The sequence below is a fragment of the Xiphophorus hellerii genome, chromosome 9 (assembly GCF_003331165.1).
Source record: "Xiphophorus hellerii strain 12219 chromosome 9, Xiphophorus_hellerii-4.1, whole genome shotgun sequence".
Lineage (NCBI taxonomy): Eukaryota > Metazoa > Chordata > Actinopteri > Cyprinodontiformes > Poeciliidae > Xiphophorus > Xiphophorus hellerii.
This window is the reverse complement of record NC_045680.1, coordinates 11385137-11400874: the sequence shown is the minus strand read 5'-3', so window position 1 is coordinate 11400874 and position 15738 is coordinate 11385137. Positions and strand designations below refer to the sequence as shown.

The 15738-nt window shown below is 38.9% G+C and overlaps 1 protein-coding gene across 2 annotated transcripts in view; it reads left to right on the top strand.

Moving 5' to 3' along the window:
- The window catches only part of psmd1 (proteasome 26S subunit, non-ATPase 1), a 40165-nt gene extending 25812 nt beyond the window's left edge, over window positions 1-14353 (top strand). For both annotated transcript variants that reach the window (XM_032572275.1, XM_032572274.1), the window contains exons 18-25: window positions 628-744; window positions 1639-1741; window positions 6621-6790; window positions 10154-10246; window positions 10564-10650; window positions 12217-12390; window positions 13093-13258; window positions 14153-14353. In XM_032572275.1, coding sequence (XP_032428166.1) covers window positions 628-744; window positions 1639-1741; window positions 6621-6790; window positions 10154-10246; window positions 10564-10650; window positions 12217-12390; window positions 13093-13239 — 891 coding nt within the window. In that variant the 3' untranslated portion in view covers window positions 13240-13258; window positions 14153-14353. The remainder of the gene's footprint in view (window positions 1-627; window positions 745-1638; window positions 1742-6620; window positions 6791-10153; window positions 10247-10563; window positions 10651-12216; window positions 12391-13092; window positions 13259-14152) is intronic.
- The last annotated feature ends 1385 nt before the right edge of the window (window positions 14354-15738 follow it).

The following is a 15738-nucleotide window of genomic DNA, read 5'->3' as shown; positions in this document are numbered from 1 at the left end:
GTTGCATTTGCTCTTCAGAGTTGTTGTTACCAGACTGTGGGAGTTACTGGACTAACGGCAGGTAGTTGTTGATCTGCTTCCCTTCTGGTTCAGGTTTGTTGTGATGCACCAAACTGAAGAAGTTAAGCCAGTGAAACCAGGTAGTCTGGAGCCGTCTTAAAGGTTAGCTTGCTGCAACATGGATATTTTCATTAAATGATTGCAGCAAAAATGAAATTATTGCAAGTACAATGTTTTTGAAAATTGTACCTCATTTGGTTTGGCGTTGGTCTCACCTTCCTGAAAGTTTTGGTCTTGACTTGGGCTCGGTTTGCTCTGGTCTCAGGTCCGTTGTTTCTAAACTGCAGCTCCAAACCACAGCAATAATACTGCTTGGCCTGGAAGATAAAGCAAACTACACAAATTATGGAAAAAGTACCAAGTGATCCTTTATTTATGTCAAATAATCCTTGACAGTCCTTTGTGGAAAAACTATATTAATGAAATATTTATCATTAATCATTCAATTCGTTTATCTCCCACGTGGAAATGTTTTGGATTATAGATTTATAATGTCCCACCTCAAGGTTTATGACATGCAGCTTAACTTACTCCTCTGTTTTCCACTTTTATATTTTTCCTTCACAGGAAGCGATCAATCTGCTGGAGCCCATGACTAACGACCCGGTAAACTACGTGAGACAAGGTGCCCTCATTGCCTCGGCCCTCATTATGATCCAGCAGACTGAGGTTACCTGTCCCAAGGTGAGTGAGTCGGGAAGCTGGCTTTATTGTCTGCAGCCTGGATCAGTGAGTTGATCTAGACTTTTGTGTTCCTCATCAAGAAAAACTTTAGAAAGTAAAATACATCGGATTTGTGCGGAGGAGAGAATCTATTTGGGAAGACTAAAACAGAGAACGTAGCTGGCATAACGGCACACACTCGGCCTTGAGGCGCCCCGGCCTTTGTCACTGACTGCTAAGAAATGCCAGACACATTTTCAAAGACTTCTCATCTGCACAGCAACAGATCTAAAAGCTTGAGCTGGTATGCAGGATTGTGCTAGGAACACTTTTCTTTCAAACGTTTAGTCGTTTGAAACTTTTCTTTTAAGTTTCAAATGACTAAACATCAAAGTTTTGCTTTGCCTGAAAAATATGTAATTTGTCAGACAAAACATTTTTGGAAAGATGTTTTTTATGACATAAATCAAAACACGTTGTTCATACTGGTGCTTGCAATCCTTGAAAATGTTTGAATTTCGATTGGGTGTTTGTAGAAAGTTCTTGATTTTTGTGTAAAGTCCTTGAAACTGCTTGATATTCAAACCACACAGTTTTGTAATTGAAATAAAGGTTGTCTTATATTTTATAATAAAGTCATTGATATTGGAGGATTTTTTTTGTTAATTTAGGATTTATTTGTGAAAGAGACATTTCAAAACATAAAATAGTTTATGTGAGCCCTGCTATGTAGAAAACTATAACATTAACAGTAATAACTGTAATGTTATAGTGAATTGAAACTGTCTTTTTGAGTTCATTTGTATTGTTTTTGTCTCCAAAGTGTGGTGCTGTAAAAGTTTGAGAGTGCTTGAATTTTACCGTGGGAAAACTGCATAAACCTTGAAAACATATACGAACATATTTTCTTTTTAGGTGAATCAGTTCAGGCAGCTTTACGCTAAAGTGATCAACGACAAGCACGACGACGTCATGGCGAAGTTCGGCGCCATCCTGGCCCAGGGAATCCTCGACGCAGGTCAGTCTCCAATCAGAGCGGCTGCGGGTTTACCCTCACCTCTCACTGAGCGAAAGGTTAAAACAGTTGGTGGTTGTAGATGCTCTAAGTGGTCTCACCCCTCAGGGGGAACAAAAAGCTCTGCATTGCTTAATTGCACGAGGCAAACTGCGCTTTGTGGTTTCTCTGCGCCTTTCCACCACACAAAGTAACTCCGGGTGCTGACCACCCGTGTGCGCCGCTTCTGGAACAGATCAGGCTAAGGTGCGTTAGCGCCCGGGGGTCCTACCTCAGCTCTACGCTGCTCTCGTTGGCTTCCACCTGGTGATTATTGTTTGCCTCAGAGTCTCTGTGTTTGTATGTCTGTGTGAATGTTTGTGGACACAAGCAAGCAGTCGGTGTGTGTGTGTGTGTGTGTGTGTGAGGTCCATGAGAGCTGTACATCATCATATAGAGAGGGCTTCAAACAAATCCCACAATCCCTCAATGTACAAAAGAACTGGTGAGTTCACACTGACAGAAAGCAGCTCTGTCACTGACTTGTTTCCAGATGGAAAATACTTATTTGTAATAAATTTGTAATAAGCTTCCATTTCAGTTTTTAGAATATTTTTCTTTTTCCACAGAAGCAATCATGACAAAAACACACATATGAAATGAAGAAATATTTGAAAAAAAAAAACACCAAACAAAGACTTTATTAAATTATTCAGTTCAGTTTGACAAAGTAAGTAACAAACCTCAAACAAACAGTGCTGCAGGGTTTGTCCAGATGACTGTAGATAATAGGTGGATTGTACCATCTCTTATTCCAAACCATGACAGAGGAGCTGGCTGTAGTTGCAGCTGGGCATTTAGAGGAAATGTCACACATATCAAAGCTTTTCTCTGATTAGACTGACAGATGTAAAGATATTAGGGTTAAGTTTTGAGAGACCAAGATTGCTAAAACCACAAATGCAATTTTCTGGGGCCAAATATTTTGCACAAGCTTTTCTTTTATGAAGATATCTTCATGTAGAGATTAAGAGATAAGTGAGCAGTTTCTGATCCAGATGTTAAGTAAGGGAAAAAATGAAAATGGGGGGGAGGGAATAAAAAATGGCAGGCAACGAGGGCATTTATTAAAATTGCAGTATTATGTATTTTCCATGCAAATAGTGCCAGTCAAGAAACTTTTAACCTCAGTTGTTATAAAAATGCTGCATATATCAAACATAACTTAAAAGAAATTCAACTTTGTAATTTAACGCCTTGAAATTGGGCCTCTGTCTCTTTAAGAATCTCCTGCTTTTTCTGACTGCACCTTCAACACCCCATCACAACTTTGCCCCTCTTTCAAGCCTTTAACATTATTCTTACGAGCGTTAAACTGAGAAGTATTTCATATGATGAGCTCAGCAGATGTGTAGTTCCACCAGGTGTTCGCTAATTGCTGCTGGCTGGTCTGGAGGAGATGAGTGGGAGTGGTATAGAGGAGGGGTGCTTTGTGGAAATAGGCAGTGGTTTGTATGACCTGGCAACCCAAATGGTTGCCAAGGGAGATTCAAGGATTTCTCCAACATGCATGAAATAGTTATAGCAACATTCCAGGTGTGCTTATGATGAGCACATCATGTTATATAACATTATAACATGATGTAAAGCTCAAAAATGTTGATTCTACATAATACTGCCCCTTTAAGAGAAGCAGCCTAAGGGTAACCTCTGAGAAGCTCAAGTGGGAGGATATTTTTTCTTTAGTTCTTTGGGGAAACGATTGCAGCCTAATACAGAATATACCAGGAAGAAAACTTGTTAGAGGCTGTCCTGAAGGTTCACCTTAAAGTAGGAAGGCAAGATCAGAGCATATAGATGTCAGAATGGCCAGAATGGCCCACTGCTTTGAGATTCAAGATCTCAATGCAGTTGAGCTTGGAAAATGTTACTCCCAGATACTCTTCATCTGAGCACACTGAGCTTTAGCTATTTTGCAAAAAAGAGTTTGTGAAAAATTCACATTAGCGCAGTAAAGACATGCACCAAAACACTCACTGTTCTTAATTTGGACCTACTTTGTGTCGGTCTGTCATATAAAATCTCAATGAGATCCACTGAGGTGTGTGGTTATGCAGCCTGACCAAATGTAGAGAGTTTAAAAGATGTTCAGCTGGTACCTACCTTCAGCCTGGGATCACTGTTTGGGTTTCCTGTCAGCACTGAACAGTTTGGATGAAAGTATCTCGCTGCTAAGGCTCAATATAAAACCAGTTCTGGATCCAGTTAGACATCAAGCAGTGAATCACTTCACAGTCGGGCATCCCATCTTGTAATTTTACAAAGAGTCAAACAGTTTAGCAATCCTGCTAAAAGAGAAACAAACAACTTCTGCCTCCCACATAAACATGGCTCAAGCTGCTGATTGTTTTCTTTTTTTCTTTTTACTAGTTTCCACATTTCCTTTTGAATTCCTCAATCTGTCTAGTTTTAGCCCAGGATGGTTATTTTGTTTCAGGACCTACATTATTTGTCAAATCAGCAGAATAAACCCAGACTAGACTCAGATCGCTGGTGTTTTTTTGTGGGTTTCATAATTCCTCTACATCATATTCTGCTGCATAATACCGGAATATATTCAGATGGAGAATATGTACTAGACATAAGGCATGTTCAGGCTCTTGCAGCATAAATGTTTAAGTGTTCTGGGTCCTGCAGGTCGTTAATAGTGTTTGAGGTGCAGGGAAATTGTATTTAATTTCACTGGAGGAAGCGATTAGAGCTCAGTTTCATGATCACTGGTCCTCATTAAGCAGGAAATGTCAGCCTCCAGCTCGTCCTTCCTCACTCTCCATATTCAAGTCTTCTTTTTCTCACCTCAGCAGTTTGAGCGTCCACAGGCAGACTCTTCAGTTTTACTGATATAGACTATTAATTTGCCGTTTTACCCAGAAAAACAAGCCCTGACTTTATTCTCTTGTCAAATACGTGCTTTGGTTGTTCATACAGTCACGCTACACCGCTAAAGGATCGCCGCTGTCCCATCATCCCCCCATAACAACTCCCTGGAATGAAAATTGGCTCTCCAATCTGAGAGTTGGCAAAAACAGCGGGAGGAGATGGTGGGGGCTCCTTGTGAAGCCCACTCATACGCTTAAGTATTTAAGAGACTTTTAAGTACGGGCTTGTGGCGTGGCGAGCGGAGCTCGTTAGTGATTCTGGCCGTCGTTCAATCTGCTGCAGAGGAAGGAGGTTCAGATGTCAAGATAAGGCTCTTGTGTTGAAGTCATCCCAACGACCTCAGACCAGAATGGATGGGAGACGACAGCACGTGATTTAAGTGGTATTGTTTAAGATGAGTTCATTTTTAGTTGGAAGAACTACTCCCCTGTGAAATACGCTTCTTCTCTCGCCCACAGAGATGACGAGTTCATCTGCTTGTTCTTCCCCTCCTTTTGTCTTCTGGTTTTTGTTTGTTCTGGACAGAAACACACTGGATTCTGTTGCAACTTTGGCCAGACATGTCGTTCACCTTTTCAGCTGACACCAAAGATAAATGTGACATTGTGTAATTTAGACGAGCACACAGTTACACTGTGAGTCATGCTGTTCTGAAAAATTTTCCCCTAAGTATTACAAAATAGTTTGTCATGTTTAAATAAAATACCCGAATGAAAATTAATTGAGATGTTTTTTCTGACTTACTAATTTGTTTGGAACATGAAGCTCCTTTTGACCTAAACTAGTAAATATACCTAATTTATAAATGATTATATGGCATCTTGTTAAACAATTAAAAGGTTCACATGTTGCTTAAATATAATCTTTAATATTTCTATATATGGACATCAAATAAGGTCAGCTGAGCTGCTACACACCCTTCAATTTAATCCAAATTATATTAAAAAATGGTAACGATGGATGTAAAGATATATTCCTATTGGCATCGCTAGTGCTCATCATCTATCAGCCATCAGAGAAGACGTCTGCATCTTATCCAGGTGTTGGACTGGCAAATTATTTAGTTAGAAATGTAACTAAAATTAAAAGTAGTCAGTTGTCCTCAATCACTGCTTTGTAGATGAATTATGAATCTGTTTTGCTAAGATAAAGATAATGAATCTGGTTTGATCACAGGATGCAGGAGGCAGTGCCTGTTTGGGTGTACTTGGCTTGACACAATCTCTTTGTTAATTATGACCAAAACATCCCAAATCGGAGCCAGAACACGTCTAACTTTGGGTGGTGAACATCCTGGAATGAGCCCTTGTTAACCTCACAGTCCCTCATCTCATCATTTAGAGCACGACTGGTATAAAATGGTTCAGGACGGATGACAGCTGTTTTAAAAGTTGAACTTTTTTGGTCACCGACTGTCAGTCTCAATATCCAGTTCAAACCAGAAGTTTACGTGCACCGAATAAAAAGACACACATGCACCTTTTTTTCTACTTCTGAAGTCAAATAAGACTAAATTTCTCTTGTTTTTGATCAGTTAGAATCTCCAAAATTATTTCCATTAGATAAATCCCACAATAATGAAAGAATGTCAAAGATTTATTTATTAATATCTTCAAAATCAGAAGTTTACATACTGAACTATGAAAGCACATTATGAGAACATTATGTGGAAATATTGGGGCGACATCTAAAGTAATCAGAAGTAAAACTTTGGGCACAGATTGTTTTTCAAATGGAGAAAAGTCATCAGCATAAAGATAATGTGGTTATAAAGTGGCTTAAGTGACCTTCACAAGAATCCTTCCGTTATATGGACTTTATTACATTGATATGTTGGACTATCTCTCACAGACCTTCACGTCATTCTTTTCCACATAATCAACCTGATATTTTATTCCATTCTCAGTCATATTAACTTGTGTCTCTGCTCAGCCTGAAACGTCTCTCGTCTTCCATTGTCCAGGTGGACGCAACGTGAGCATCTCTCTCCAGTCCAGGACCGGCCACACTCACATGCCTTCGGTCGTCGGCCTGCTGGTCTTCACTCAGTTCTGGTTCTGGTTCCCTCTGTCTCACTTCCTGTCGTTGGCCTTCACACCGACAGCCATCATCGGCCTCAACAAGGATCTGAAGGTACTGAAACAGCGACCGCTGCCTCTGACCGCTGGCTGACTTACTGTTCTGCTTGCAGATCAGCAAAAACTGAATACAAATGAAAAATATTCAAAATGATTTATTCAGATATTTTGCTATAGACCAACACAAAATAGTTAAAAATTACTAACTTTTTCTTAACAGATTTTCAAAACTGTGACACATTTCTTGTCAGCCCCTTAACTCTGATGTCCCTAAATATAATCTATGGGGTATCTAATTAGTACATATACAAACCCATTTACTAAATTAAAATATTATTGAAATTTATTTAACTCAATTTATAAAGTGAAACAATTTATAGATGAATTAAACACAGACTGATGTTTTAAGTCTTTATTACTGTTAAATATGACGACTTTCTGCTTCCACCAAATGAAAACAAGACATATAAGATTAGAATATAACATTAGACCAATAAACACACATTTAATGCAGAAATGTGGGCTAAATGCAAAAAAAAATTAATTCTGGCTTTTTACGTTATCATCAAAAACTACTTTTAGTCTGACCAGTGAGCCTCATCAAAATCCATTGTCTAAATTTCTGGACTTTTGGTGGATATTAATATTATGCCGATTTCTAAAGGCGCCTAGTTCATACGATTTAATTTGATGGGCATCGAAGTGAAGGGACCAAAGCTCACCACATTTTCATTTTTTCATTTTTTTTTTTAATGTAAAAAGTTATGCATCATTTCCTTCCCTCTTAACAATTATGCATTGCTTTATGTTGATGTTTTTGGTTACAGCCTGACAGAATGTGACCAATCTAAAGGTGTAAAAATTATTTTTAAAATCACTTTTGACAACATTTTATCGGTGATTTTGTTTCCCGTTGTGCATTTAGTGCAGAACGTCTATGGCGGTCCTCTCTGTGGGCCTGTTCTGGCCTCCAGCCATTCGAACAGCGGTGCCAACGGATCAGTGTGACATCCTGCAGCTTTAAGCTGACATTAAATAGGCTTTATCTCCTCTTTGCTTCTCCAATCAAGAGCACCTGATATCCAGGGCACTTTATGAGCTGCATATGAACGAGAATCTGCTTTAAATAATACAGAAAGAATGTAGGAACGCCGGGAGGTTTGGGCTGTCAGATCAACTTGCTGCATAGTTTTGGTTGAATCACAAAGCACAAACCTCTCACAAGTAGACTGAAAAATAACTTCATTTGTTATCGAATCATTTCTTTGATTCGATAACAAATGAAGTTATCGATTTGTTATTGATTTGTTTTACTTCATCAGAGATGGAGTAAAACCTGCTGGTTCCACATACTGCAGCAGAACGCTGCTGTTGGAGTCGCTTAAATCATCTAGCTTTAGTGAACTGGTCTTAATCTGGAGGTTTACACTAAACAGAAGCAGCTGCAGCTTCATGACAGAACCCTGGTTCAGTTTCACAGAAGATAAAGTCTGCTGCTGTTAGAAGAAATGAATAACTGAGGTTTAAGCTATTGTCACAGAAAGTTGGTTAGAAATGGATTTAACTCTTCATTTTTGCTTCACCTCAGTCCTTTGGATGACTTTGCCATTATTAATTACGAAACGAATATTAATTCTCCAAAGTTTAAATCCCTCTTATGTCACTTTGTTTTTTCATAAATTGGGCATTTCATTTTTAATCTTTATTTAAATGTGATTTTTTTGTAAATTAGTTTCTAAATCAAATCCCTGGGTCTTTGGTCACTTAAAATAATGCTTTCCAGAAAAACTTTTTTGCATCTATATATTTCTTCAAATTTCTTTCCTCTGAATGCTGTTATTGTCATTCTTTGCCATACACTGTACTCCTTCATTCTCACTAATTTTGAAGTGTTTTAGTGGATCTGATGTCTTTTTGAGCAAAGTTATGAACGATAGAAAAATATTTTTTTAAAAGGTAATTTGAAATATTACATTTCAATATACACTTTTTATAATTTCTTTCATTTTAGTCATTGCATTAGTAAGAAATATTTGATTTAAAAAAATAATCAGGTGGCCAAGCCAGGTTAGAAATCTGTATACAATATGCCTGTCAACACTCGCTATAATAATTGAAAGAAAGATTGTTTTGGGTTTTTTTAGCGTTTGTTTTTGATTATAATATGAGAAAACCAGTTTGAAAGCGTACGTATCTTTGAATATGACCTGTTTATGTCAAAGCTCAACAGAACTACACGGTGACTTGGTGCATTTCTGACACTTTGAGTTTCTAATGCAGCAACCTTGATTTAAGCCTCTAGATGAGCAGCTGACTGCAGGCTGTACCAGACCAGATAGCCTGACTAATTACTAATTATAAGTAATTATGGCATATCTGGGGTCTCAAACTCCATTCCTCTGGGACTTTTAGCTGTCTGTCTGCTTCACCTCATCTGAATTAAATGATTAAGTCATTAGTAGGACTCGTACTGAGATCATTCAATCATTTGACCAGGGATGCATCTAAACACAGGAGAACAACTGAAATTTTAGATCCCTGCTCAATAAATAGATCAGAATAACACTAAATGAATTTTAAAATGTCATAGTACAATAACCAATATATTATTGTTGCATTAGTATGGTTGTTCCTTTTTGATTTTAAGTAAAACCATTTATTTAACAATTTAAATTTCAGTGTACCTACTGTTCTTTAGGCAGGTTAGAATCGTTCAACGGACTGTACAGAACAGGTCCATTACATTTGCTTACACAAAATCATTCTTAGATAATGAGATTTCAAAACACTTTTCCAGCAGACATTGTACCTGTTGACCAAATGTTCTAGAGCTCCTTGGGTTGCTAGGTAACAGGACTGAACTTGAGTAGGGTTGCTAGGTAACGGCACAGAACCCATTGATTCTGACTTGACAGTTGGGAGGTTTTTGAGGTCTAGGGTTGTAACTCTGCTCAGTCTGAACGACTTCACCACTTAATATCTTGGGTGAGAACTGTCACTCCGCTAGATTGCTCAAGATTGGTCTTGGATGTAAAGAGTAACTTAAAACAGTGGATGGAGAAGAAGCATATCATAGCAGGTCACAGAGTGGCTCAGACAGTGTCCAGATCTCAGTCCTGCAGAAAATCTTTGGTTTGCGGTGAAGCTTCAGGTTTTTAAGCAGCAGCAAAGAAACGTAAAGGGGAACGGACCAGAGTTCCTCCTGATATGTCTTCAATCCTAATGACCTCCTGCAGGAAGCGTCTTAGCCTGCCTGGCAACAAAGGTTTCCAAACACCAAGGCATGTTTTGGAAATAAAAATACTAATAAAAAAAACAAAACAAGAATTTCATAGTAGTCGGATATGCTACATTTGTTATAGGATATAAAAATCTTGTTATTGCTTAAAAAGTCATCTTTGCTGCTTCCTCTGTTCAGATGCCGAAGGTGCAGTACCGCTCCAACTGTAAGCCCTCCACCTTCGCCTACCCGCCGGCTCTGGAGGTTCCCAAGGAGAAGGAGAAGGAGAAGGTGAGAACGAAGGCGCCACGGCGCATTTCTGAAATTTTTACTCCGGGAAAAACGATCTCGCTTCATATTGATTTGTTAATGATTTCACACACCCACTGGCAGAACTCATCATTTCCTTCCCCCATAGTGTTTATTTGCCTAACATCTTCTGGCCTGTTTCTTCTCGGTTGCTCCGAACGTAGTGGAGAACGTAGCGGCAGATGTTTATTTTGTGGTCGGCTAGCTTTTGTGCTTTTAAAGCAATTTTTGTAGAAGGTCTGAACTGTCTGTGGTGTTGTCTTACCTCGTGGAAATGTCTCCATCTGTTTGCGTGGCAGGTTTCCACCGCTGTGCTCTCCATCACAGCCAAAGCCAAGAAGAAGGAGAAGGAGAAGAAGGAAAAGGAGGAGGAGAAGATGGAAGTGGTGAGTGGAAGCCTCCATAAGCACCTTCGTTTTCACTGGTCCTGCGTTTATATCGCTGTGGTTTTAAAAGAGGGATTCTTTTATTGCAGTTTGGGTTAAACATGATGTAAATAAACCTAATTGCATTTACGTTTTATAGGATACTTTTGATGTTGTAACATTTTGGGAGATTTCTACCCCTGTGGGAGGTTCACACTAAATGTTCAAATGTATTCTGTGTTTTTATTGGCTAATGGGAAAACTTTATTACACCCTTTACTGAATGCCTCTGGTATTCTAATAAAAATAACTGTTAAATGGTCTTTTATTGGAGTATTTGAAGCACACATTCATTCTTCAGCCACTTAAGCTCTCTGAGTCCGACTCTGAACACACACCTCGCTTCATTTCTCTTCTGCCTTTCTTGATCTTTGAGATGGACCAGAACCGGTAGAGACTTACTCCGGGGTTTTCTTTGGGTGTGTGCTGCATGTTTGATTCGCTTTGCCACGCCGAATCTCGGCTACGGGGCTGAGAGACGAGCCTGCAAATGTCTGGGCCGTTAACCTCCTGAGGTTTTTAATTCCTGCTGGGCTGAATGTAACAGAGACCTTTCTGCTCATAAAAGTTTTCATCCCACCCAAACTGTTGCACGTTTTGGCAAGTTACAACCAGAAATGTCATGTATTTGTTGGTTTTTATGCCATAGATCAACTTGGAACGGAAAATAACTACAAAGTAATTATGAGTTTAGGTCTTTGACTGGATTTGAACTTGAATTTCGGAGTTCAAGTTTTAACTTCACATGGGGCCATTTTTCAAGATGGCTGACATTTCTGAGCCTCTTAGACCTTTTAATAGCATAAAATGTTACCCATTTTTAATTGAATGAACTTTGTCACATTGTATGTTTTCCACAATGATCATCTTATTCATGCAACTTTAAAGTAATGAAATGTCACAAGATAAGACGCCCACTGATGACTTTGCTTTTTACAAATCTCACATCAGTTGTCAACTGGAAGGAGACGAAGATGTGTGACACAAACTGAAAGTTGTCTTAATGTTTAGCATTAGTTCGCACGAATTTTTTGTGGTTGTTTAACTTTAGCATCTGGTCATTTTTTTGTGTTTAGCCATTTAGCATTGTTAAATGAATTGGTGGTTAGTAAACCAAACGATTTTCTCTGTTCTCTATTACAACCATGGTGGCCATGGTGAAAATATCCACCAGAAAAAACAAAAATCGAGGAAATATATATGATTTCTCTGGATCAAATTATCTATGATTTTCATCTGTGATAAAAATTGGCAAATTTAGTGCAGAAATAAATTTTTCTTGATGGCCATGTTTCCATGGTAAGAATGGTAGCCATGTCTTGGTAGGTTTGCAAATTAACCTTCTAATTTGAGACGATGGATTCCTTTCATTACTTTGTTTTTGTCTGTCACATAAAATCCCCCAAAAACCTTTTAATTTGTGGTTGCAATGTGATTTAGAAAAGCTCAAGGGATATCATTACTCTCTCCAGGCATTTACGTGAGAAATAAGTCAGTCCATTTTTCTGTTTATTTTTCCCGTTACAGGAAGTCCAGGAGGGCGAGAAGGAAAAGGAGAAGAAGGATGAGGAGAAGGAAAAAGAGAAGAAGAAAGAGGTGGAGCCAAACTTCCAGCTGTTGGAGAACCCGGCCAGAGTGATGCCGGCGCAGCTCAAGGTCCTGATGATGCCGGAGTCCTGCCGCTACCAGCCTTTCAAACCGGTAACCACAGCCTCCATGTTCATGTGTAGAAACATCTAAACAATTCTTCACTTTAATAATGACATGCTTCCCATATAATTTTCTTACCTAAAACATTTCAGACAGGACATGTCCTCCAAAACAAACTGCTAGGTTTGTTGGGTTCTTAAGCTTTTGACTCGTATCTAAAAGTCTAGAAACTTCCTCTCCGTGGCTATAAAGCAGAATCCGGCGTTCCTGCTGTAAATGTTGACATCTCTGCAGTAAATAGCAGGAACAGCGTGCAGTCACCCAATAGGAGCTCACCCCAGTCTCATAAAGAGGAAGCTCTGTTTGATTCTTGTGTCCAGCAGAGAAAGCTTCAGAGTATTGCGCTATACGCAGCGCTGCGTCAAGCGCCAAAAGGTTGTCTGCACTTGTCTGAAGTTCAGTTGTGCGGCCTTCCTTTTAAGGGTTTGTTTTTGATTTAACGGTCGGGTTTAGGAAGTGGAGAGGTTTTACAGACTTATCTTGAAATCTGTTGAATGTAACAGCATTTATTAAGAGATTTCCTGTTTAATTTGGTGGAGATTATTTTTTTCTTGCTTGACTTTTTCGATTTTGTTCATATCGAGCTGGCTTCAAGCCACCATCTTTCTGAGGCTCTGATGATTTAAAATATCACTCAGTATTTAACCTGTTAGCCTGCTGCGTTACTGATTGCTCTTATCCTTCTCTGACCAGCTTCACACCGGGGGGATCATCATCCTGAAGGACACCAGCGAGGAGGAAGAGGAGCTGGTGGAACCCGTCTCAGCTCATGGACCCAAAATAGAAGAGGAAGAGCAGGAGCCTGAGCCTCCCGAGCCTTTCGAGTACATCGACGAGTAGAAATGTTTCCACAGGAATGGTATGTTCACGTGAGCCTTGTGAATGTTTTTCTTGCAGTTTTTGCTTCTCCTGTTGGCCAAAAAAAGTTTCCACATTTACTGGCACCTGTGGTTAAAAAAAAAAAAGCAAAAATAACTGAAATCTATTATTAGTTTGTTAGGAAAACTGCTATCAAAACAGGTTAGCTTAACATTTGAACCTTGTGTTGCACACAGGATGGCTAGAAAAAGGATAAGAGGCGAGGGTGGAATTAGGGTTGGGATTTTAAATGTGTTTCTTATTTAATGGACACGCAGCAATTTGCAAAATTATGTTTTTTCGACATTGGTCAAATATTGACAAAGCTACAGGAATCAAGGCTGTCTGAAGCTCAATACGGTGAACATGAACTCCTCATCCTTCAGAAACCTTCTCATGAACTCATCTGTCTTCAAGCGCCATAAGGATTCCTGGCTGCTTGATGTGTTTGTGTTGGACAGTCCGCTGCCCGTCTCCCTCTATCGGGGTGAACGGCTGCATGTGGCGAGACCGATGAGGTGTCAATGACCAAATTAGGTCCTCGGTCCTTACCGTATCGTCTCTCCACGAGGCTGAAGCGCTGTGGCGGATTAATGGGCGCAGGGAGGATAGCCGGCTGACCTCATGGGTTTGGATTGGATGGTGCAAACAGATCTGAGGGCGGCTGAAGGTTTAATAAGGTCCAGGTTAAATGCACAGAACATGTTCAGTCATGGCGTCCTGACCACTGCCTGATCCAAAAGGTGATCATTCTTCTCTTTTGGCCAACAGCAAAAATAAGAAAATGTTTTCAGCAAATTGCAGCAATTTTCAAAATAACGTTCCCAGTTCTGTTCTAGGAGGTTTATTGATTTTTTTTTTTTAATTTTCATTATCTCTGTTTTTCTCTCGTCAGACACAAGAAGACTTCAGATAGCAACGCTTAGCTCCCCTCTGTGTGTGTGTGTCTTCATATCCAGCCACATCCTTTCTTCACTTCTTCTACACGTTTACTTCGTGTTCTGGCTGCTCATTGGCTACTCAAAGAATATATCACGTTCTCATTTTGTATATTTTTTTTTCTGTTCTGTTCAATAAAGAAAAAATGAAAATTGAAGAGAGTGGGTGTTTATTTCACCATCCATGCCCTGAGGGAGTTTCTCTAATGTCATACATTTGATCTGGATTTACTTTTACAGCTGAGGCGATGTTTCTGTAAGAACGTTAGCGCTGAGTACTGGGAGTACTGGGAGCCGAGGAGTCGCCTTCATAACCTAATCCTCACATATCCAACTGAAAAATGCAATGGAATAGTAGTACAGCAGCTCAGTAATTAAAATATACCCCAGTATATATAGTTTAAAAATATTTAAACACAACATAAACTGAATATTAATGAATCACCTACAGATAAAATCTAAATTTGAATTGCAGAATATGAGAAGAGTGTGACCAGACTTATTATTTATATAAATATTGCACAGAATGGACTGCGATGAGTGCAGAGTGAAGATGAAAGACTTTGTAGTGTTGGTCTGTTCAGTGTGTTTACATCAGGGATGTCCAATCTTTTTGTCACTTGAGCCAAAATCATGAGTTCAAAAGTTATCATGGACCAGAAAAAATATAATTTTTTTAAAATTAAAATCAGCTAAATGCAGTTTTTTTAATCTGCTCAACAATAAACTAGACCTTGTTAAATGAAAGTCATCCGGTTAGCTTATTATTTAGAGCTAAATTGATGAAAACTGAAAAAATGTTGAATGTATTCTCGTCAATAAAAACAGGATTTATCTCGGTCTTTATTAAAACTTGGTTGATTACGGCAAGTGTTTTCAAAATAAGGTGATTAAAAGCAGATGTGGATGCACCAATGAGTAGATATCTACTAACCATGACAATAGAAGGAAACCTTTGGAGCCCTGGGCTGCTGTGTTAAAGTCTGGCCCGGTTGATTACTCTGAACCTAAATGACAACATATTGACTCTAAAAGGTTGATTTTGACCTATCAATCAATCAAATTTTATTTGTATAGCACATTTCAGCAGCGAGGCAAAACAAAAACAAAGTCATGCAACATAGAATCAACAATCAAAACATTACATTACGTCAAGTGCCATCATTTATAATTGATTACGTTTCAAATACAACTAAACAGGTGGGTTTTTAGTCGAGATTTAAAGGAAGTCAGTGTTGCAGCTGTTTTACAATTTTTTGGAAGTTTGTTCCAGATTTGTGGTGCATAGAAGCTGAATGCTGCTTCTCCTTGTTTGGTTCTGGTTCTGGGGATGCAGAGCAGAACCAGAAGACCTGAGGGGTCTGGAAGGTTGATACAACATCAGCAGACCTACATTTATATTGATCTGGTCAATTGTTTCTCAAGAAGAATACTTTAACAATAGTTTGATATAAAACATGGCTCCTTTTGCACAGCACCATCATCTGGTTTAAGAATACCAGTTTAAAATTGTGATCTACCATGTTTCTATTTTCTTATCAGT